Source organism: Pelodiscus sinensis, unplaced genomic scaffold (assembly GCF_049634645.1).
Source record: "Pelodiscus sinensis isolate JC-2024 unplaced genomic scaffold, ASM4963464v1 ctg46, whole genome shotgun sequence".
Lineage (NCBI taxonomy): Eukaryota > Metazoa > Chordata > Testudines > Trionychidae > Pelodiscus > Pelodiscus sinensis.
Genome location: NW_027466036.1, coordinates 398,960 through 420,469, shown reverse-complemented (window position 1 = coordinate 420,469; position 21,510 = coordinate 398,960). Strand labels below are relative to the sequence as shown.

The 21,510-nt window shown below is 52.6% G+C and overlaps 1 protein-coding gene and 2 non-coding genes across 4 annotated transcripts; 2 read left to right on the top strand and 1 right to left on the bottom strand.

Moving 5' to 3' along the window:
• Positions 1-984: 984 nt before the first annotated feature.
• On the top strand, positions 985-15,917 carry LOC142826104 (uncharacterized). 2 transcript variants are annotated; one of them, XM_075918542.1, is made up of 9 exons: positions 990-1,868; positions 4,107-4,202; positions 4,781-5,011; positions 5,319-5,341; positions 6,041-6,156; positions 7,740-7,799; positions 9,537-9,737; positions 12,871-12,984; positions 13,291-15,915. In XM_075918542.1, exons 1-9 carry the CDS (start codon positions 1,830-1,832, stop codon positions 14,631-14,633), a joined length of 2,223 nt encoding a protein of 740 aa, XP_075774657.1. In that variant the 5' UTR covers positions 990-1,829; the 3' UTR covers positions 14,634-15,915. The 2 variants fall into 2 exon arrangements, with proteins under 2 accessions (XP_075774658.1, XP_075774657.1); XM_075918543.1 differs by lacking the exon at positions 4,781-5,011 and having other exon boundaries at positions 985-1,868; positions 13,291-15,917.
• A 2,590-nt stretch (positions 15,918-18,507) lies between these two features.
• Positions 18,508-18,612, bottom strand: TRNAR-UCU (transfer RNA arginine (anticodon UCU)). Its single transcript has 2 exons — positions 18,576-18,612; positions 18,508-18,543 (listed from the first exon to the last, which is right to left on the bottom strand). It is a non-coding gene; the product is annotated as a tRNA-Arg (tRNA).
• A 2,382-nt stretch (positions 18,613-20,994) lies between these two features.
• Positions 20,995-21,067, top strand: TRNAA-CGC (transfer RNA alanine (anticodon CGC)). The gene has a single exon. It is a non-coding gene; the product is annotated as a tRNA-Ala (tRNA).
• Positions 21,068-21,510: the final 443 nt, after the last annotated feature.

The following is a 21,510-nucleotide window of genomic DNA, read 5'->3' as shown; positions in this document are numbered from 1 at the left end:
ACAGAAGATGACTTTGATTTTTACTTACATTTGTTTCAAAGTAGCAGGACTTTGAGTTGCATTGCACAGAGTAGTGACAGTACAAGGCATTGCATTTGCACAGAATAAAACAATGGAAATGGGTGCAGAGACGGGAGAGCAATTCTGTGAGTCCCGGGAATAAGACAAGAGAAAAGCGATGAGACTCTGTCCTGTCTTTAGCAGCACAAACAGACACTCGAGTGGGCCGGGCGCAGTGCGGGGAGGGGGGGGGGGGGTCTGCAGCCTCCTGAGCCTGCCCCGCGCCTCCCAGGTGAATAAGCGATGACAATAAATGTTGGAGCCAGGGCCACTCTCTGACTCGCGCCTCATCCCCCTGGGGAAGCTGCTTTAACCCCCCTGCCCCCCGCGCTGGGGCTTTGCTCTCGGTGCTGCAGAGTTTACCTGACGCCCCTCCCCCCTCCGGACCTGAGCCTGCCCCGCCCCCGCCCCGCATCTCCCAGCGCGTGCGGGCAGAGGGAGGCTGCAGGAGAAGTGCTGCGCACGCGCAGTGCCCAGACACGCGCGGACACGGGCACAATCTCTCAGGTGAGCATCCTCCCTCCGCGCGCCCCCGGGACCCACCAGACGCGCTGGGCAGAAGCCGGGACTGGGCCACGTGGGCGCAACAAAGGCCCCGTCCCAGCGCAGCCACGTGGGGCCCCGAGCGGACCCTGCAGCCCCAGCAGCGCGTGCGGGCCCGGCTCCGGAGCAGTCTCTGGCCGGGGAGCCCCTGGGGCTGGGTTGTGCCCAGACAGCTCCCGGTCTGAGCTAAGCCCACGCGCTGGACTCTAATGGGCGTCACAGACCTGCTGCGCATGCGCGGTGTGACGGTGCCTCCCCCCATTGTGCTCCCCCGCGGTCGGGTTTTAGGCGCGTCCCCGCCCGTCACTCCCCGGCCCCGCCCAGGCCCCGCCCATCCCGCAGCAGCGTCCGACTGCGCGCGCGGGTAGGGAAAGGGGGCGGACGTCGCCGCGGTTACTGCGCATGCGCCGCGCTCCCTGAGCCGTTACTTGCTGCGGGGCGCCAGAGCGGGGGAGGCCGCATCCCGGCGTGAGGGAGCTGGGGGGCGGGGCTGGGTATCGGGGCGCTGGGGCCAGGGTGGGGGCGGCTCCGGCTGGGCAATGGCCTCGCCTCGGGCCGGCCCAGCGTTTTGTCCCCCCCACCGCTTCCTGATGCTCGCGCTGGCCCGGCGCGGGGGTGCCAGGCGCCTAGAGGGGCTGTGAGGGGGCTGCAGAGTGTGCGGGGGGGGGCCCTGCCATGAGGGGCGCAGAGACGGGGGGGGCTCTGGCTGGGCAGGGGGCTGAGGGCCCGGGAGGGGGGGGGCTGAGCGAAGCTTTGGGGGACTTTTCGGTTTTTAATTTTGATTTTTTTGTATCCTCACGGCTGGTGCCTCCCCCTCCCCCCCCCCCCCCCCCCCCCCGACCTGCCGAGCTCAGGACAGTGACACGGCCCCGGTCCCCAGCCCAGCGGCAGCCATGGCTGCAGAGAGCCCCGTGGAAAGTGTCCGGGAGGAAGCGCCGCGTCCCGTCTGCCTGGAGGATTTCACAGCCCCTGTCGCTCTGCAGTGTGGGCACAATTCCTGCCAGGCCCCCCTCAGCCCTCAGGGCAGAGACACTGAGCAGCAGGGACCCCTCCGGCCCAACCGGCAGCTGGCAAACGTGGTGGAACTAGCCAAGCCGCTGAGTTTCCAGGCAGCATAGAGAGCAAGATGGGACGGGGTGTGCGGGGAGCACCAGGAGGCTCTGAAGCTGTTCTCTGAAGAGGATCAAACTCCCATCTGTGTGGTGTCTGACAGATCCCAGGCTCACATGGTGGTGCCCTTACAGGAAGCTGCCCAGGACTACAAGGTACAGAGTGGCTGTCCAGTGTGATGGGAACTAACATTGGGTTTTAATTACAGGCTAATTTCACTGACTGTTACCAGACACAGATGTGAACCAACCAGTGTAAAGCAGTAGTTTCCAGCCTTTTAAAGTAGCACTTTTTGAATTTAAGTGCAATCCAGGATCTACCTCAAACCCAAATATCCTTGCCCCACCTTCTTTGTGACCCTTTTCCGAAGCCCCGCCTCTGCTCACTGCATCCCTTCTCCCTCCCCCATCCTTTCTCCCTTTCATCAGGCAGGGACAGAGGGTTGGGGTGCAGAAGGGGGTTCAGGCTCTGTAAGGAAGTTTGAGCTCAAGGGGCTTAGGGATAGAGAAGAGGCTTGGGGTGCAGGAGAGGTACATGACTAGAACAGGGATTCAGGATACAGGCTCCAGCTGCACACTGCTTACCACAGGTGGCTCCTCTCTGGTGGTGCAATGGGGCTAAGGAAGGCTCACCCCTGCACCACTCTCAAAAGCAGCCTACAGACTCCCTCTGTTTGTGGAGATAGAATGCAGGGTGGGAGAAGGAAACAGCTCCCAGGCAAAGGGCAGGAGATGTGCAGCAGCAGGGAGAGGGGGCAGTGCACTTGATAGCCTCTTAGCCAAACCAGTCAAGATCACCTGTCAGAGGCTCCAAGATCTACCAGTAGATCCCGATCTACTGGTTGGTGACCACTTCTGTAAAGCCTTCATGTTTCAAAAGATGCAGTAAAAAGTAAATGTTCTGGCTTTGTGGTAACTTATGTCAAGTCTTTACAGATACCTGATGTGGGAAATGTTTCTCGGAGGCTCTAAATCCTGAAACCCAGCCCTCACTGGTGGCAGGAGGGCTGTTTGCACAAGGGAAGGTGTGAATAATCAGAGAGGTTTAGATTACAGGAGCTACAGGCCACTTTGTTAGTGAGCTGCCTTGGGACTGGAGAAGGGGAGGTTACAAGCTGTTACTGATTGGATGAACAGGAATAATAAGCTGTCATTTGCCTTATAGATCCGCAGTGACCCTACACAATACCCAGCACGGGAAAGTCCCTGCTCTGAGCAGGTCACAGTCCAGTTAGACAAACTGTGGGAAGGGAAGATGGGGCAGCAAGTTGCTCATAGTCGCCAAACAGATCAGGGATAGAGTTCGGTCCTGAACCCTGGTCCAATTGATAGACTACACTGCTTCCTGTCCCTCAGCATCACTGAACAGTGATGAAGTGTGGCTGTTAGGAGAGAAAGATGCCTTGATAAAGCCCTGGGCTCAGTAGGGAGAAGAGGTTTCCCACTGGGATGCTGAACTTCAGGGCTGCTCTGTGAGGGGTTAAACTCTGATGCAGCAGCTGGCACTAGATGAGGTTGCTGGGCTGGATGCTGTGTGGGGCCCCGAGCACCTTCACTCCACCCATAGCAGGGTTTCAGGAAGCACAGGTCTATGCCAGGCAGAACTGGGATTCAACTGGATTGAAGCAAGAGTTCAAACTGGTTAACTGATGTGCTAACGTTTATTGGTGCCAATTACCGGTTAAGCTCCCCACTGCCCCTGATGTGCCCACTTGCCTCTGGCAGCTATCGTCAGTCTGCAGCTGCTGGGCGTTCCCATTGCCCAGCAGTTCTTGTGGCCACCCTGGTAGACCTTGCAAGAGATCCCTGGCCCCAGGAGAGCCCATTTAATAATAATGATTGCCTGTCTCCTAGAACTGGAAGGGACCTTGAAAGGTCATTGAGTCCAGTCCCCTGCCTTCTCAGCAGGACCAAGTACCATCCCTGAAAATTTTTTGCCCCAAATACCTAAATGGCCTCCACAAGGATTGAATTCACAACCCTGGGTTTAGCAGGCCAATGTGCAAACCACTGAGCTATCCGTGCCCCCAAGAAATAGAGACAGGAGAGCCTTGTGGAAGAGCCCCAGGGAGGAGCGCAGCCAACCCTGCCTATCAGCAAGTTAAAAAATATTGTCACTGATAAAATCGTAATTGGTTACGTGATTAGAATTATTAACCACCTGCATCATTATTTATGAAGGTGCCACCACTGATCTGTCCCCCATGCTCGTAGGTGTCCTGCTGCATCCGCAGTCTCCTCCTGTGAATTTTACTATGGACAAAGCCATGTCCAGGGCTGAGTCCCTGCTGGACAAGGGCAGAGTTCCTCAAAACTGGGACTCTCTTAAAGGCAGATAAATGGGCTCCCAACATCTAATGTGGTTTGCCCTCGTGCTTATATCTGTTTCTTCAGGAAAAATTGGAGACTCATTTGAGGACTCTGAGGGAGGAGAGAGAAAAGCTGCTGAGAAGGAAAACAGCAGCAGAAGGGAAAAGCCAGGAGTATCTGGTAAGTGCTTGTGGCTATGGAGCAGCAGGGACTGGCAGTGGGAGGGCTGAGTTCGGAGGCAGACTCCTGTGTGGCCTTGGTGAGGTTGGGCTTGTTTGTGTTTCTCCTGGATCATGAATTGCTGGCTGAGATCCATGTGTAGAAAGGCCTTGAGCATCCCTGTCCGTGCATGAGTTAATGTCCATCCTTTGTGGCTTTCCCAGACATCCTCCCCAGGTGAGCTGAATGTGCCCCTGTAGGACTGTCTGCTCACTTGGTGCATTTATATGTTTGCTTCTTTTTCCTCCCTGGGTATCTCTGTCAGGCTGGTGCTGAGTCCTGCCTCCTGGTGCTCTGGATATGAATTCCCAGAGCCCATGAATAACAAAAGATGCTGCCCATCACAGACATGGGAACATCCCTTTCAGAGGGACACGGGGCAAAGGAGATGCAGGGAGAGATGCATCTGCCTAGTAATCACAAAGAGGCAAACTTTAGAGTTTTTCAAGAAATTCGCCCTACTGCGCACTCAGCTCCCCGTGAAAGGGCCGTGGGCTCCATCCATGCCCCTGACCAGCCCTTTCCTTGTTTCCACACAGAAATGGACCCAAGCCAAGAGGCAGATGATTGTGGCTGAGTTTCAGCAGCTGCTGCAGTTTCTGGAGGAACAAAAGCAGCGACTCCTAGCCCAGCTGGAGAAATTAGATGAGGAGATTGGGAGGTTCCAGATTGACACTGTCAGGAACCTCTTTGTGCAGATTTCCCGTATCAGCGAGGGGATCAGGGAGCTGGAGGGGACATGTAAGAAGCCAGCAAGTGAATTCCTGCAGGTGAGACTGAGGGACAAACATCCCAGCTCACACAGCGAAGGGGGACTCCTTAATCACAAGTGCTGGGTCCCAGTTGTCAGATCTCAATGTAACACCTTGTGCATTGCTGCCATGTGAATGACCCTTGTGCTTTGTTAAGTTACAGGCACGGATCTATTAGAGATGGCAAAGCCCCATTCACTCAGGGGATCCATGTTCCTGGGGGCAGGGCAGGGCTGCTCTTCCCAGGTTTGCAAAATCCCTTCTCAGAGGTCCCCTGTGTGTGTCCAATGGGGCTGAGATTCTTTTCTGTGTTTTTTTTTTCTAGGACGTCAGAAGCGCCCTGAGTAGGTACGTGGCTCTCACTCCCCTCACTCTGCACAGAGCAGGGAAAAGGCTTGGAGCAGATGTTAGCACCACATCTCCCCAGAGCTCTACAGCCAGATGTTAGACATGAATATCTCTTGAGGCATTTAATTCTGAGGGTCTCATCCTCGCTCTTGAGACTCTGGAATTCCTCATTCAGGGTACAGTCTGACCAAGTGTTTCTTAGAGCTGTCACCTCCTTGGGGATTGGTTGCTGCAGGACTGCGGGGTGGAACATGAGCCTGTCACTGCTAGGCGCTGAGCACGTTCAGCCCAGGACAGCAGGGATCAAGAGTCTGTCCCACTGGAGGGCTGTTTGGAGACCTGTGTGGAAGGAGCTGGGTTGAGGGGAGCTGGTGTCTCAGTCTAATCCCTAGTGGACAGATTCCTTCAGCTCTTCACATGGGAACCTCCTGTCCCTCAGCATCTAGAGGCCAAGGAGTGAGTTGGCCATGGAGACTCTATTCCCCTTTACTCCCCCAGCCAGTCTCCCCAGGCCAGAAGTGAAGAACAGAAATGGGATCTTTGAGGGGAAGGTTGCATGGCCATGGGATGTGTTGTCCCTGCTCTCAGGCTGGGAGAATTGGAGGAATTATGACTCCAGGCCTCTTAGAGCTGAGACTTACTAGCCAGAACTTATCAGCAGTAAACGACATACAATTACATGGAATTGTTTCTGTCCAGGTGTGAGACGGGGCAGTTCCAGCTGCCGGAAGAGATTTCCCCTGAACTAGAAGAACAAGTCAGAGATTTCTCCCAGAAAACGATTGCTCTGTCGGAGACTCTGAGGGAGTTCAAAGGTACCTGGAAGGGATGGAGGAGGGGAAAGTGGTTCAAGTATCTGAGACTATTGAATCTGGCCTCTGAAGCCAACCTTCCCCTGCTTCAATTCTGACGTGGAGAATGATGGCCCTGTCAGTCTGCTCTCCTTAGAGACACTGAGCAAACAGACCCAACTGCTTGCAGAGAGAGCCAGGGGTTTGCAAACTTTGAACCTCCTGTGACAGACTGGGCTGTGTCTAGGCACAGCTTAGGGCATTCGCTCAGGGCGAATTGCTCAACTTCGGGGCTCCTTACAGTCCCCAGACTGGTGACCTCTCCAAACAGGCCGCAAACCAGTCCCACAGAGCGCTTCAGCTTCCTGCCTGAACCCTCACAAGCAAAACCCCTCCGAAACCCCAGCAATATCCGTGCCCCAGACGGCCCCAGTCCTCATTCACAGGTGGGGGGGTCTTAACACCCCTTCCCACCTATCCCGAACAAGTTCTGTCCAGTTCCAAGAAACCAGCCACAGATCCCTGGTCACTTTACCCTCTGGATCTTACCCACAAATCACACTGAGCCAATCCTTTAGCATCTAACATCTAAAGGTTTATTACTACAATAAAGAAAAGCCTGAGAGTAAGGTTGTTAAAGGATTGTACGTTACATGCATTGAATCTCTCAGTTCTTGATGCAGGCTCTAGCAGAGATGTTGCAGCTACTGGCTTAAGTCCTTGTTGCGCATCCTAGGATTAGGATGGGTCCACAGTTCTTTCCGGCCCTTCAATCTCTGCACTGCTGCCTCTAGGATGAAGGGCTGAGCTGAGTACCAAGATGGAGTCAGCCGCATGGCCTATTTATCCCTCCTTCCTCATCTCTTCTTGGCTACAGCAGGTCACCTGGCCCATGGCCTATCCCTGTGTTCCCTGCTGGTAGCCCCTAGGTATGAGTCATCACTCTTGAGGTGTGTCCTTGGCCTATAGAGGGCTATTATTCCAGAGGTTTGCTTGTTAGTTTTGCCTATAGTTCAACCACATATAGAGAAACATTTGGTATCCCCACAAAGTACATGCTTATAACTTCACATACCAACATTATACAATCACATGAATAGCATGTATGAAATCAGAAGAAAGTAGGCTTCTATTTGACACCTCACATGGCCTCCCTTTGTGCCACTTCGGGGGCCAACATCCCCCCATGGGTGCAGCAGTGATCTCGCTGCTCCCCTCAAAATCCAGTAACGTGACACCTCCCATTCAGAGATCAAAATGGCTAAAGTTATTGTGATAGCAACGTGTCCCACCACCACAGCTCCAAATTATGATAATAGGCAGTAAGTGAATGAGAAACCAAGTGGGAGGGGGTGAGGAGGGAAGAGTAAATCTTATTTACAGCTTCTCTCTCCTGGGACAGGTGTGAGGCTGCAGGGATATTGGCTCCATTGCTGGGAGGTGCCCGAGTGAGAGAGGAAATGAAAGTTTCAGACTCTTTCATACTAAATACCTGAGTGTGAATCTGTCTGGTCTCTAATAGAATTGAAACGCAGAGTTCATCATGAGGACATTGTTATAAGTAGGAGAGCCTGGAATCTCACCTCTCTTATGCCTTCCCCCACTAGACACTCTGCCCTCTGCACTGGAGAGAGCAAGAGGAGAGTCCCTTGGAGCTTTCAGACAAGGTGAGTTTGCTGGTGGAAATTCTTTAAGTGATGTGAGAATTCCTGTGAAAACTTCTTCATGGGATTGTCATTGGTGTTACCAACCAAACCCAGCGAGCACGGTGCACAGAGCCCTAAATCACCCAGTGATCAGTGAGGAGCCCCAGGGGTGCTGCATGGGGATCTGTGGACGTTTGGAGAAACACTGGTCTATAGGTTTGTGATGCTAAAGGGGTGAAGTTAAAGCACAAAATGGACGGCACCTTCAGGCTCAGATTTCACTGCTCAGTCAGTTTCAATATGGGGTTGGTTTCAAACAATAAATAGGCTGAAAGGCTCCTTCGCCCAAACTCCCTCCTAGACCCCTCTATCTGTCCTGTATCCCAAACGGTTACCCCAAGCATCCTCCTCCTCCCAATGCCCATCCCGGATTTTCCATTTCCTGCATTTATGTCATGGAGAAGTGCAACTCTCAGCCACTTTCTATTTGGACCCCCTCCCCCCCCATGAAAATTTGGCCCACCTCTTCGAATTGTCGAAGCAAAAACACGCTTCTCTCTGTTTAGGTGGCTAACAACAGATAGCTTTATTGATCAGTAAAGCAAAGTGAGCCAAACGTGGTCCCAACAAAGTCGGGCCCAGTAAGGCTGCTAATACAATCAATCCTAATATCTTTATACCCTTAACCAAACAGTCTGATGTCAGGTCATCCAATTACAGAAATAATCAGTTAAACTCGGAAAAACAAAGCCTTATCAGCAAGATGGCGGACAGGTACGAGGGAGTACCTCTCCTCTCTGAACCAGCCCAATGAACACATTCCAATAGCACATCTGTCTTGGCCTGGCGCATGGGGTGATAGAAAGTTCACTCTGGCCTACGTGCAAAGACAAAGCTGAAATGGTTTCTGATATACAAGATGGCTTCTAGCTAAACATAAAATTGCTTCTACAGAATGGATACAGCTCAGTGAGAGCGAATAATTGAAAGCTGAAGCCAGACTATTTCAAAATAGAAAAGAGGAACAAATTTTTGATAGGGAAGCGGATTAACTGCTGAAACAAATGAACAAAGAACTGATGGATTCTCCCATCTCTTGATGTCTTCAAATCACTGGGGGACTTTGTAGAAAATACACTGTGGGGAAACAGCTTTGTGCCTGGGTAACCGGACTAAGTGTAATGGCTTGTGCCACTGAGGGGGTCAGACTGCATGACTGAGGATATCTTCTGATCCCATGAATCTTAAGATCTCATCCTGCAAACACTCAGCGCAAGTGTTTAATAATAAGCACACGTATTTAATAATAACGCCACCATTCAGATGCTTAACTTCACTGATTCCCTGTTGTGGAAAGGGTTTATAACGTCTCTGAGATGAGAGCAAAATTTGTGCTGCAACTCTGTGAATGAAGACTAAGGGTTTTAAATACAACAGCCTGCATTTAACTTATGTCCATGTTCAGGCAGGTGAATATGTGGCTTGTTATCAGAAACACTGGGTGCTGAGAACTAAATCCCATTGTTGGAGACACAGTAATCTTGTAACTCAAGCCAGGTACGGAGAGAAATGAATATGGATTTGGGATCTAACTCCCGTACGCTGTTCATGGAATATCTAGACTAAAACTTTTGTCCACAGTGGCAGAATCTAACACTTGTGTCACGTCACTAGGGACAGAGTGTGGGGAGAATGAGGGTGTGGAAAGGATTAAAGCCCCTTCTAAAATGTCTCTAATTCACCTTCTCCCCCTGCCAGGCTGCAGAACACCCATGTCTGTCTCTAGCTCAGCTCCCAGCCTTCAGAGCCAGGGACAGGAGATGGCCATGGCGGAGCCGGTTAGCGTCCAGGAGGTGGCTGTGTATTTCTCTGAGGAGGAATGGGCTCTTCTGGACCCGGGCCAGAGAGCCCTCTACAGGGATGTGATGCAGGAGACTTATGAGGCTGTGAACTGGCTGAGTAAGGATTTTTGTCCCCTTGGGTAACAGAAGCTGGGTGGGCTCTGGAGCATCTGGGTTGGGTTTGGATCAGGATCATTCACTGTCTTTGCCCCCAATGTCATGAGTATCTGCCCCAATAATCCTGGCTCTTCTGTGAAAGACTGTCCCCTCCGTGGCCCCTCCCAGGGAAAGCAGGCTGAGGGACTTAACAGTGGAGCTGCTCTTCCCACAGCTAAGGTCTCACTGCGCTTCCCCCCCTATGTTGCCCATCTTATGCCTTGACTGGAGGTGTGAGTAGAAGGGCTCAGGCAGGAACAGCAGGTACTAGAGGTCTGGCTCTGGATCAGGGTCTGGCTGATCTTAGTGCCTGCAGGTTCCCCTGGTGGCAGTGGGCCGAGCCACTGGAAGGTGGGTGCAGTTCCCAAAGTCCTTTCTGCCTGTAGCTAATCTCTATGACATGCTGTTCTTGCCAGTGAGAGAGGCTGGATGCTGGGGCTGAGGGAGGGTGGATGAGGCAGTTCACGTTCTGTGAGTAGTTTGTCCAAAGTAGCTCTGTAGTAGAGAAACGTGAGCAGAGCTCTCCTTGCATTTCAGGCAAAGGCTGGGCCTCCTTTCAAAAGTTCAGCTTCATTCTCTCTGGGGCTCACTTGCCTCTGTGTGCAGTGGAGATAAATCACATCATCTGTGTTGTGTTTTTAGAGTGAAATATCTTTGGGTAGGGACTTTTTCTTCCTGTGTGAATGTCTGGCTTCATGCTCAGGAGACCTGTGATCAGTTCTCTGCCCGTCACAGTCTTCCTGTGTGACCTTGATCAAGTCCCTCAGACTCTCTGGCTGTGTCTAGACTGGCAAGATTTTGCACAAAAGTGGCCGCTTTTGCGCAAAAACTTGCCAGCTGTCTACACTAGCTCCTTGAATTTGTGCAAGAACACTGACAATCTAATGTATGATTGTCAGCGTTCTTGCACAAATACACTGGTGCTCCCGCTCGGAAAAAAGCCCTCTTGCACAAATGCTTTTGCGCAAGAGGGCCAGTGTAGATAGGTAAAAACTGTTTTGCGCAAAAAAGCCCCGATGGCAAAAATGGCCACCGGAGCTTTCTTGCGCCAAACCGCGTCTAGGTTGGCACTGATGCTTTTGCACAAAAGCATCTGTGCCAATCTAGACGCTCTTTTCCACAAATGCTTTTAACGGAAAAACTTTTCCGTTAAAAGCATTTGTGGAAAATCATGCCAGTCTAGACGCAGCCTCTGTGTGCAGTCACCTCTCTCTGCAATAGCTATTATAGTGTGTCCCTGTTTCTCAGGGCTGGGCAGGATACCAACACTAAAGAGGGATGATGCTTAGCTCCATATGTGCACCCCAATAGCACAGTGAGGTCCTGATTTATACCAGAGTTCCCAGGTGCTGCTGTGATTGATAATTTTGCTTTCCGCAGCGACTGCAGTGCCATTAGAATTGCTGCTAGCGCCACAGAGCGTTGTTATGGCTGTTCAGGGTGGCTCTTTCTGGAGCTCTGATGCCAGCAGCACTGGCAGAGCCTGCGGCTTATCCATGCAGCACAGCTCAGGGTTGCTGCTAAGAAAGATTCAGGCTCCATTTGGAGGCTAAGGCACTCGGCCAAGCTTATTGTGAAAAGGAGCAGGATGCTAGTGTCCCAGCTCCTTAGGCACAGGTATAGTGAGACTTGTCCCAACCCAATAACGGTACCAGTCAGTCAGCAGTAAGAATGCTGTTCTCAGCCAGCATCAACATGCCCCTCCTGTGACTTCTCATACGTTGACACAAACAAGATGCATGTTGTTCCATGTGTTCTACCCCCTTAGCCTCCTGCCTGTTTCTTTGAACAAAACATCTGTATCCATTATCCCCTCATCCCGCTCTTGTGCACAAGGGTCAGTGTCTTTCTGAGCCATCTCTTAGGACCGTGTTTGCAGCTACTGCGGAGATGTGTGTTGATTGGCCTCTTCCTGCTCAGGAATGTGCTTTCCTGGTTAGTTGGTACCAGTGCTGCACCATTCTGCCAAAGCCCAGCCTGTTCTAGTTCAAAAAGAATGGACATACACAGCTGCAATAAACCTTTTGCGAAGTGTGCTGAGTGCCACGTCAATGGGAATGTTCTGATGTGATGACTATGATTATCTTATTTAACAGCAGTAGCACAGTGATCTCCATGGTCATGTCACAGGTGGATCTTCTGAACAGAAAATGAAGTTCCAAGAAGGGGTGGGGCCAAAGCTGAGGGAAACACACACACAAGGTGTAAAGGTGATAGATTCTGTGCAACCCTGGAGGGGCACCAAATCAAAGGCCAGGCTGGCCACAAGAGTCAGACTGGGAAACCTCACAAAGGCTGCTGCTGGCAGAGTAGAATGGAGGCTGCAGAGGGGGAGCTGAGCAACAGCCACAAGCACCAGAGGAGCAGCACGGCCCAGCTCCGCCCTGACTTGCCCCAACAGAAGCCCAGCACCACCCTGGGCAGCCATGGGACTGGCAACTGTTGTGGGCAGCTGGCAGGGCCCACCCAGACACAGGCAGTTGGGATCAGGAGTGTGGCACATAGGCAGGGCATGAAGCAAGCAGCCAAGGATTCACTTAGATGCTCAGGCAACTTCCTCTGCCTCCTCCTGGCCCAAGTAGAACATCTGAGCCAAAGATCAGGGCAAGCCCAGCCCATCAGCCAGGGGTTTTGTGGACAGAGGCTTGGGGAGCTAGACATCTGCTGGGTCCTTCATCTCCAAGTCCTAGTGACCTGCCATGTGGCAGCTACTGTCTGAGCCCTGCCTGGGGATCTTGGTGTCACACCTTCATGCGCTCACTAGAGCTCCCTTTCTGAGCAGTGTGTTCCTGTCCAGCTGTGGGATTCCGGGTGGATGGACCGGGCTGTGAGGGGGTCTGAGTTGTACCCTAGAGAGTGCAGCAGCGCGCTTAGCTGCCCTGGGGAATGAGCTGGTCCATTCCCAAGGTGGGGGAGTGATGCATCTTTACTGCAGGGGAGTGTGTCCTGGGATCTTGTACCAGCCAGAGCCCATTCTTTGCAAGGTGGGGAAAGGAGCCTCTGTGGGTGGGTGACTCGGATCCTGGCTCTGGAAGCAGTAATGGCAAAGACCTTAATGAACAAGATCAGCACTTGTTTCATTGATCTCCAAACAGGATTTCCAGTCTCCGAAACTGATGTGATCTCCTGGGTGGAGCGAGAGGAGGAGCATTGGGTCCCAGATCCCCAGAGCTGTGAGGAAGGGGAGATCATCAGCAACACCCAGACAGGTGAGCAATCAGTTATACTGTCTCAGAAACCAATTTCTGTCTCCTTATAGCAGATGTAACTTGTGTGTTTTCGTGAAATCTGACTGACTGTTCAGCTTGTCTTCAACTCCACTCAGAGTGTGGTGGGCGAGAAAAGGCTGGGTTCTCTTCTCTGTGGAAAGGTTGTGAAGGAGGACGATGAACTCAGCTCCTGATAATTTGACCATTATTTGAGCATGTGTCCCCTTTTCTATTCCTCTTTTAGAGTTTCCTTGCAGTTCATCGTGGAGAAGAACTCCTGTCTGGATCATTTCTCTATTCCAACAGGTGATGGGACACTGACTGAGAACCATGAAAAGAGTCTTCAGCAGGAAGGACTGGAGCAAGTGCCTCCATGTGGACTATTACTGAGACGATTTGAAGGACATGTTTTCCAGATACGTGAGCAAGGAGAAAGCTGTGAGAGTCAGCATAGCCCAAAAAAGCAGCAGGGAAACCATATAGAACAGGAACAGGGTAACTCCAGGAACAGGAGCACAGGGGAGAAAAGAAACACAAAAACCGTCCAACAGGAAATCCCCCATCAGCAGTCACCCTGCACGTGTAGTGACTGTGAAACTGTTCTTGAACATCAAAGGGTCCATACGGGAGAGAAGCCCTTAAAGTGCTCTGACTCTGCGAAAAGCTTCAGTGAGCACTCACACTTCACAAACCATCAGAAAATACATACAAGAGACACACCCCATAACTGCTCTGACTGTGGGAAAAACTTCAGTACAAACTCACACTTGGTTATGCATAGGATGGCTCACACAGGAGAGAAGCCTTTCAATTGCTCTGCGTGTGGGAAAAGCTTCAGTCAGAAGTCAAACCTTGTTACCCATCAGAGGACCCACACAGGAGAGAAACCCTTCAATTGCTCTGACTGTGGGAAAAACTTCAGTAGTAGCTCATACCTTGTTACCCATAGGAGGAGCCACACAGGGGAGAAACCTTTCAATTGCTCTGACTGTGAGAAAAGCGTCAGTCAGATTTCACACCTTGTTAGACATAGGAGGACCCACACAGGGGAAAAACCCTTCTACTGCTCTGACTGCGGAAAAAGCTTCAGTAGCAACGCAGACCTTATTACCCATTGGAGGAGCCACACAGGAGAGAGACCTTTCAATTGCTCTGACTGCGGGAAAAGCTTCAGTCAGAAGTCAAACCTTGTTACCCATCGGAGGACCCACACAGGAGAGAAACCTTTCAATTGTTCTGACTGTGGACAAAGCTTCAGTTTCATCTCAGACCTTGTTAGACATAGGATGACCCACACAGGAGAGAAACCCTTCAGCTGCTCTGACTGTGGGAAAAGCTTCAGCAGAACCTCACACCTTTTTGACCATAGGAGGACCCACACAGGAGAGAAACCTTTCAATTGCTCTGACTGCGGGAAAAACTTCAAAAGAAGCTCAGAGCTTGTTACCCATAGCAGGATCCACACAGGAGAGAAACCTTTCAATTGCTCTGACTGCGGGAAAAGCTTCAGTCACAGCTCAAGCCTTTTATACCATAAGAGGACCCACACGGGAAAGAAACTTTTCAATTGCTCTGACTGCGGGAATAGCTTCAGTCAGTGCTCCTGCGTTACTAGCCATCAGAATACATACAAGAGAGTCGCCTTATAAAAGCTCTGATTGCAGAAAAGGATTCAAACACAGGTCAGACTTTGTTAAAGATTATACAGTCCACATAGGGGAGAAAACCATTCAGTTATTCTGACTGCGGGGAAAGCTTCAGTCAGAGCTCAAATCTTCTTAGCCTTTGGAGGACCCACGGAGGGAAGAAACGTATAACCTGAGTTCCCTTTAAGCTGATTGGCTAGGTGGCTGTGGTCCTAGAAGACCCCTTGGGGAGGGCCTCCTGGGGTACTGACCTGGCCACTGCCACTCACCTTTCTGCTCTCTGGGGCTTCTCACCACCCGGTCCTGCTAGGGCAGCTCCTTAGTCTCCCCTGAGTTGAGATTCCTGCCCCCACCTCCACCCTCTGAGCAGTGGTACAGATGCTGAACCTCTTCAGGTCTGAGGAGAGAGCAGTTTAGGGCCCAGCTTCCTGGGATAGCACTCCCCAAATGGGATCAAACCCCAAAGAATGGGGTAAGCCCCATTTAGCAATGAAAGGGGGATGTGCACACCGATTGCTCCCATAGGCAGTAATTGTTTACACTAGGCTTGATAGGAAGTAAAAGTGGTTTTATTAAGTACAAGCTGTAGGAGTTAAGTGGTGATAAGTGAGAACAGGCAGAGCAAAGCAGATTACAAACTCAAAGGTAACAAAAAATGCTTTGTTAATGCTCCACTGAAACTTCAGTACAAACTTCTACAAACTCCCCCTAAAACCTCTTTCCCAGCTGCCCCTCCAAACCAGAGTTCTCCCCGACCCTGCGGTCTTTGGCTCCTTCCTTCAGATGCAGCCCAGCCAAAAGACCAAGTCCTCCAGGTGGATGTTATTTCCAAATAACGGCTTGCTGTGTAGACATGCATGGTAATTCCGAAATAAGGCTGCTGTGTAGATGCACCCCAAGTGTCACTGACCAGTGGCCTGGGCTCCCCATACTCAGGAATCCCAGTGTGGTTTCTGTGTTCCTAAGTCCGGCTTCTGAGGGCTGCAGGAGAAAGACCTGGTGTGGACAGGGAAATCCCAATGAACCTCCCAGCAGAGCGTGACTGGTCCCATCTCAGAGCCCTGGTTCCGTCTCTGGGTATAGTTCCTGCTGGGCTCTTCTGGACTACTCCAGATCATTTGTTCAGGTGTACTTGTGTTTTTGTTTTAGTACAATGACATGTAGAACTTTTTAACTAACACAGACATGTAATGAGGCAAGAAATAAAGCAGGTTTAGCCACTGCAGAAGAAAAGGAGTAAGTTTATTTATTTCCTAGTTTCTGAGGCTTAAAAGATTTCCTTATGTTTCCCTCTTATAAATGTGAACGTGTTGAATAACCTACCCTGTGTTGTGGGTTTTCTCTCTGTGAAAGCCATCGGGTCATGCACTTTGATCTCTGGTTAGTTAGATGTGCAGACAGCACAACACAAACGAGAACTTAACAGAATAAACGCGGCGAGGAGTCCTGTGGCACCTTATAAGCTAACTGAAGTGTTGGAGCATAAGCTTTTGTGGGCAAAGACCCACTTGGTCAGATGCAAAAGCTTATGCTCCAGCACTTCAGTTAGTCTATAAGGTGCCACAGGACTCCTTGCCGCTTTTGCAGATTCAGACTAACATGGCCACCCCTCTGATAACTTACCAGAATGTTCATTGTATTTTAACCATATGCTAGCCTTTGCCACAAGCTGTGTGCGCAGTTTAAGCAATGACAATGGTCAGTATCTCAGCAGTGGGGCTGGAGCAAAGGAAGATGGGGGGGGGGCATGACACTTGCCCTGACACTGTGACATCCCCCCCTGCCCTCCAGAGATGCCCCTGTCTGCAGGTTTCTATTCTCCCAACCAAAGCCCTCCAGGCCAGGTGCAGCTGAGCTGGACCAGCTACAACCTGGCCACCGGGCTGCTGTCTCAGTGCAGAGATACCCAGAGCGATTCCTTTTGAGTTGGTGTCGCAGGGAGTGTCTCCACTTTCCAGCCCCCATGTGTGATTGCTGCTCTCTGGGGGTGCCTGGGAGAGTTGGGCTGGGGGCAGGGCTGGCCCGAGCCATTCTTGCACCCTGGACAGCGGGCACATCCTGCATGCACGCCTCTGCCCCAGGGCGGCAACCCCTGGTGGGAGAAGATGGGAGTGAATCCTGCTACCTCTCAGGTGCAAAGGGAGCACTAACCCACATGCAACTCATCTCTAGTGCTCTTGCCTCCAGCAGCTTTGTGCCCCACTAGGGTGGGTTATTTCAGAGACCAGAGAGGAAGAGGGAGGGGTCTCTGGATGTGCGGAGCCCCCCGGCTCTGCCTGTGAAAAGAAAGAACAAGGGCACAGGCAGAAACTTCAATTCCACTTTGTGCGTCTTGACTTTTTCAATCTAAGGACTTTGAAGAAGCACTGTAAATATCTGCTCCAGTGGCACAATGGGTCACCGCACAGTACTTATGAGGCAGTACTTGTAGGAGACATGCTGAAGTTGTGAGTTCAAACCTCACCTGCAGCACTCACTTTGAGTCCCTGCTGGGTTGTTCCCTTGCAGTGGTTCCCAAACTTTTCGGCATCACTCCCCCCTGCTTTTTGATTTGTGAAAACCCACATGCCCCCCCTGGAATTTCTTCACACCCTTTCTCCTCCCCCCCCAGGCTGTCCCCAGAGCCCAGGGCCCGGGAGTCTGGTCAGCAAGTGAGACTCGCCCGTCAGTCCAAGCTGCTTTCTTCCCGGTTGCCGTTCCTGCCTGTCCCGTGCCAGTGCCTCACGCGGACCAGTGGGGTAGGAAAGGGGGTGTCAGTGGGGCCCTGCTCTCAGTCCGTCCCTCACAGGCCCTGTGGGCTGCTCGAGGGCTGACCCTGTCGCCCAGGCCTGGCGCGGGGATGGAACATGGGGCACGTTTCCCCCTGTGAGCATGTGCGGGGGCAGGAGGGAGCCACATGGGCCCGGCTGAAGGTTTTGTGCTGGGGCTGGAGGCTTGAGCCCGAGCTGTCGACCTCAGCGGGACTTGCTCCTCCTCCCTCTCCTGCCTTGCTGCACCCTTTGGCCAGCAGCGCTCAGGGGCAGCCGGGAGAGCCGGCACCAAGGGCAGAGGAGGCCGAGGCACAAGCCCCTCAGAGGGGACAGGCCTGAGGCCTCTGGCTTGCCCAGGCTCACGCCAAGGGGGTTTCTGTGGTGCCGGGCGGGGGAGGGAGGCCAGGCCCAGGCCGGTGGGAGAAGGGGCAGCGCATGCCAGGGCAGCAAGGGGAGCTGCAGGGAGCGAGACGCGGCGTTTCTGTCTGGATCACTCAAGGGTCCTTCTGCGGGTGAAGCGCCTGTGACACCCCTGTGCTGCTGGGTTCCTCTGCCCCTCCCCTGGGAGGCCGGCCCCTTCGGGGGGCTCTTGCCCTGACACTCGTCCAAGGGCAAACTGGGCAAAGCAGCCTGCCCCAGGCACCTTCCATAGCTCAGCTGGCAGAGCAGAGGCCTGTAGCGGGTGCTCGGCAAGTATCCTTAGGTTTCTGATTCAACTCCAGCTGAGAGGAGAGATTCTTCTCCCTCCCCCTGGCTGCAGGCCCGGCCTTAGGACCAGGCGGCTGCCTTGGGTCTGTCCCTTTGGGGCCTTATTCCTCTTAAAATAAGGGTTAAGGGATCTTTCAGAAAAGGTTTTATTTTCCAAAAGATCCGCCTCTAGACTGGCGCTTTTTTCCAGCAAAGCTTCGAGCCTGCGTGTTGCACAGCACTGGTAGGAGACATGGCGGATCTATCAGCACCTGCAGCCTCTCAGAACAACCCACGTCCAGACCCCCAAGTCCTAGCCCTTACCTCCACCCTTACTGGGATATGCTGGGAATTGCCTGGATGCCAGCCCACCCCAGTGTCAGCCTAAGGTTTGCCTGGTCTGTAAAAGCAGCATCCTGGAAATGAGGAAGCAGCTAAGGCAACTCTGGTGGGACTTGAACCCACAACCTTTGAATGTCTAGCTGGGTTCACATTAATCAGTGCAACTTAGAAGTCCAATGTGCTTTCCACTGCACCACACAGCCTGCTAGGATTGGTATCACCACTCTCTGCTTTGCAGCATGGCAGTTGCTGGGGGAAAAGAAAGGGGAGCCAGGTCTGTCTCTTTTGGGAGCACAGGTAGGAAGAGGGAGGGGCCACTGAGCCTCCAACAGTGAAAACTAGGAACCAAGACAAAGCTGCAGCTGGAGAACATGGGCATCAATCCCACTACTTTTTGCATATAAAGCAAGGGGTTTCCCATTTGAGCTAACTCCCCTACATATGAGCATCTCCCCTACCCCACCCACCTTGTACTAGACCCTACAAGGGCTCTGTGGTGAACTGAGGCTCCTTTGTGAAAGGGCCACTTGTGAGACTGACACCCGTGGGCCGGCTAGCTTGGAGGTTTAGAACATGGTGCTCATATCACGCAGACGTGTCTTAAGAGCAAGCCCCTTGTTTCAAACCATAACGGGTTCCCTATTCTGATGTCCCTGCAAACCTCCAGGGGTGTTTCAGAACAGCCATTTATTTGCAACTAAGTGCTGTGTAGCCAGCGCCAAATTACAAAATAAGCTATTTCAAAATTGACTTGAAATAAGCTACCCAATTGCATCGCTTATTCTGAGCTACGGGACGCACCCTAGTGAGTTAGAGCCCAGTTCTGCCCCCAGCTCCCTGCTCCACGCACCCACGTACTGACTCCCTCACTACCATGGGGCTGTTTGCATTGGCCTCTTCTCTCTGTAGCCAGGCTTCAGCCAGGACTGAGACTCAGGCAGGAGAATGTGACCCGGCTCCCTGCACCTGGGCCCTGCATTTCTCATCCCTTCAGAGACACTTGCTAGTGGAGGAATCAATCACAGTCACATGAGTGTAGATTATGAAACTTTGTAGTTGTTGTTGCCTTGGAAACTCCCCACAGACCTTCCCCTGGGGTCCCGGGCAGCCGCTCACATTGCACAGCTCACTTCGAGGTGAGGGTGCTGTGTAGACGCACCCAGCCTATTGAGGACCAGTCTGCCGGGGGGAGGTTCTGGCCACTTCCTTTCCTTGTCTGTCTCAGACTGTGTCTACATTCCAGGGCTACATCTACACTGCAGGCTTTTTGTGCAAGAGCAGATGTTCTTGCGCAAAAACTTGCAGAGCGTCTACAGTGCAGGCACGTTCTTGCACATGTATATGTATAGTACAGCACCAGAAAACAGGGCTTCTTGTGCAAGAGTTATTCCTCTCCCCACGAGAAATAAGACCCTTTGCCCAATAACTCATCCACAAAGAGGCAGTGTGGACAGGCAACAGGGGTTTCTTGCTCAAGAAAGCCCTATGGCTAAAATGGCCATCAGAGCTTTCCTGTGCAGGAGAACATCCACACTGCCATGGGCGCTCTTACAGAAAAGCACTTCTCTTGTGCAAAAGCACATGGGAGTGTGGACACACTGTTGTGCAAGACCTTTTGCACAAAACAGTTCTTGAGCAAGAAGTCTGCAGGGTAGATGTAGCCAGCCCCTCTCTCCAGGGAACTGCAGCCCCTCGACCCAGGCAGCTGCTCCCGGCATTCAGGAGGCACCAGGCCAAGAAGAAACCGTCTGACACGGTGCTGCCAGGAAGGGGCCTCACTGCTAGTTACTGTTCCTGTTCCAGGAGCAGAGCAAGTTTTGCCCTGGGCACCGATATTGAGGGAGTGTGCCCCTGTTTGTGTGTGAGCCCCCATGGCACCCATTGGTGCCATAGCTCCTCCTGGGGAGGGGTGGAGGGACCCCTGGTCCAGTATTTCCTGCTATGGAGAAGTAGAGGTAGCCCATTCCCTATAGCTCCTGCCAGGAGGGACCCTGACCCCTTATCTCCTGATGCGGTTTCAGTTTTTCCCTGGCGGATGCTCCAGACATGAGGGATGCCAGCGCACTGGCCCAGGCTGGGCCGGCAGTGATGGTTTTATACACAGCAGGGAAATTCCCTGGCTTCTCCCCCTCACAGAGCTGCTGCCTCTCCGGGAGGCGGATGAACTGCGGGTGCGGGACAGCTCCCTGCCAGCAGGGACAGCAGCCAAGGCACCAAATATCTCTGGGTCTGCAGCCAGTGTTGGGAACTGGGCAGGGAACAGGAGGCTTTTGTGTCACACACGTCTCAGGTAGGACGGACCCTCACTGAGCCCAGACTGTGACTGGTCCTAGCCAGGAATGTGTCCGGGGCTAGTTTGTGACACTCTAAGGCCGTGTCTACACTGGGCGTAAGAGCGACGCTGCCGCGGTCGATGTTCCGGGCTCTAGGGAAGACCGGCTGATTAGAACTGAGCTGTGCAGAGTCTTGCAAAGGAAACCACAACTTCTCTGGATATTTGCTGAGTTTTATATGAGGGTTTATCACAAGGGACGTTGTGGGCTCTGGAACAAGGTGGGTGGGGCAGGAAAAGCTACTTACAGGCAGGGGAATTAGCTCAAGTGGTAGAGCGCTTGCTTCGCATGCGAGAGGCAGTGGGATCGATACCCACATTCTCCAGTGATAGATGTTTGCTGCTTCCTCTTTTCCACAGGCAGAGCCAGCCAGGGGCTAAGTGCTTCCAGGGGCTCCTTCCCTCTTCCATAAGGCAAGGGGCTGGTTTCTGCAGGGCAGGGGGTGTCATGTTTGCCTCACAGGGAGCAGTTCCCTGGCTAAAATCAGGCAGGCAAAGTCCAGCCTGTAACACCTAGCGGAGGGGATTCACCTGCCTGGGGAGGGTGGGAACAGACCAGCACTTGGGAGCTTGGCTGCCAGCTGCTTAGCACATCTGGATACAGAAGAATCCCAAGACTTGGTTCTGCCAGGCTCCAGTTTCCCCTCTTCTGTTTCTTTTCAGCTCCCTGCAAACTGCCTGCCTCCCAGCTGTGGGTGAGGCTGAGTGTGTGTGAAACCAGCTGCGCTTTGGATGATTTTGTTAATTGTTTAAAAAGCCTCAGGCACCT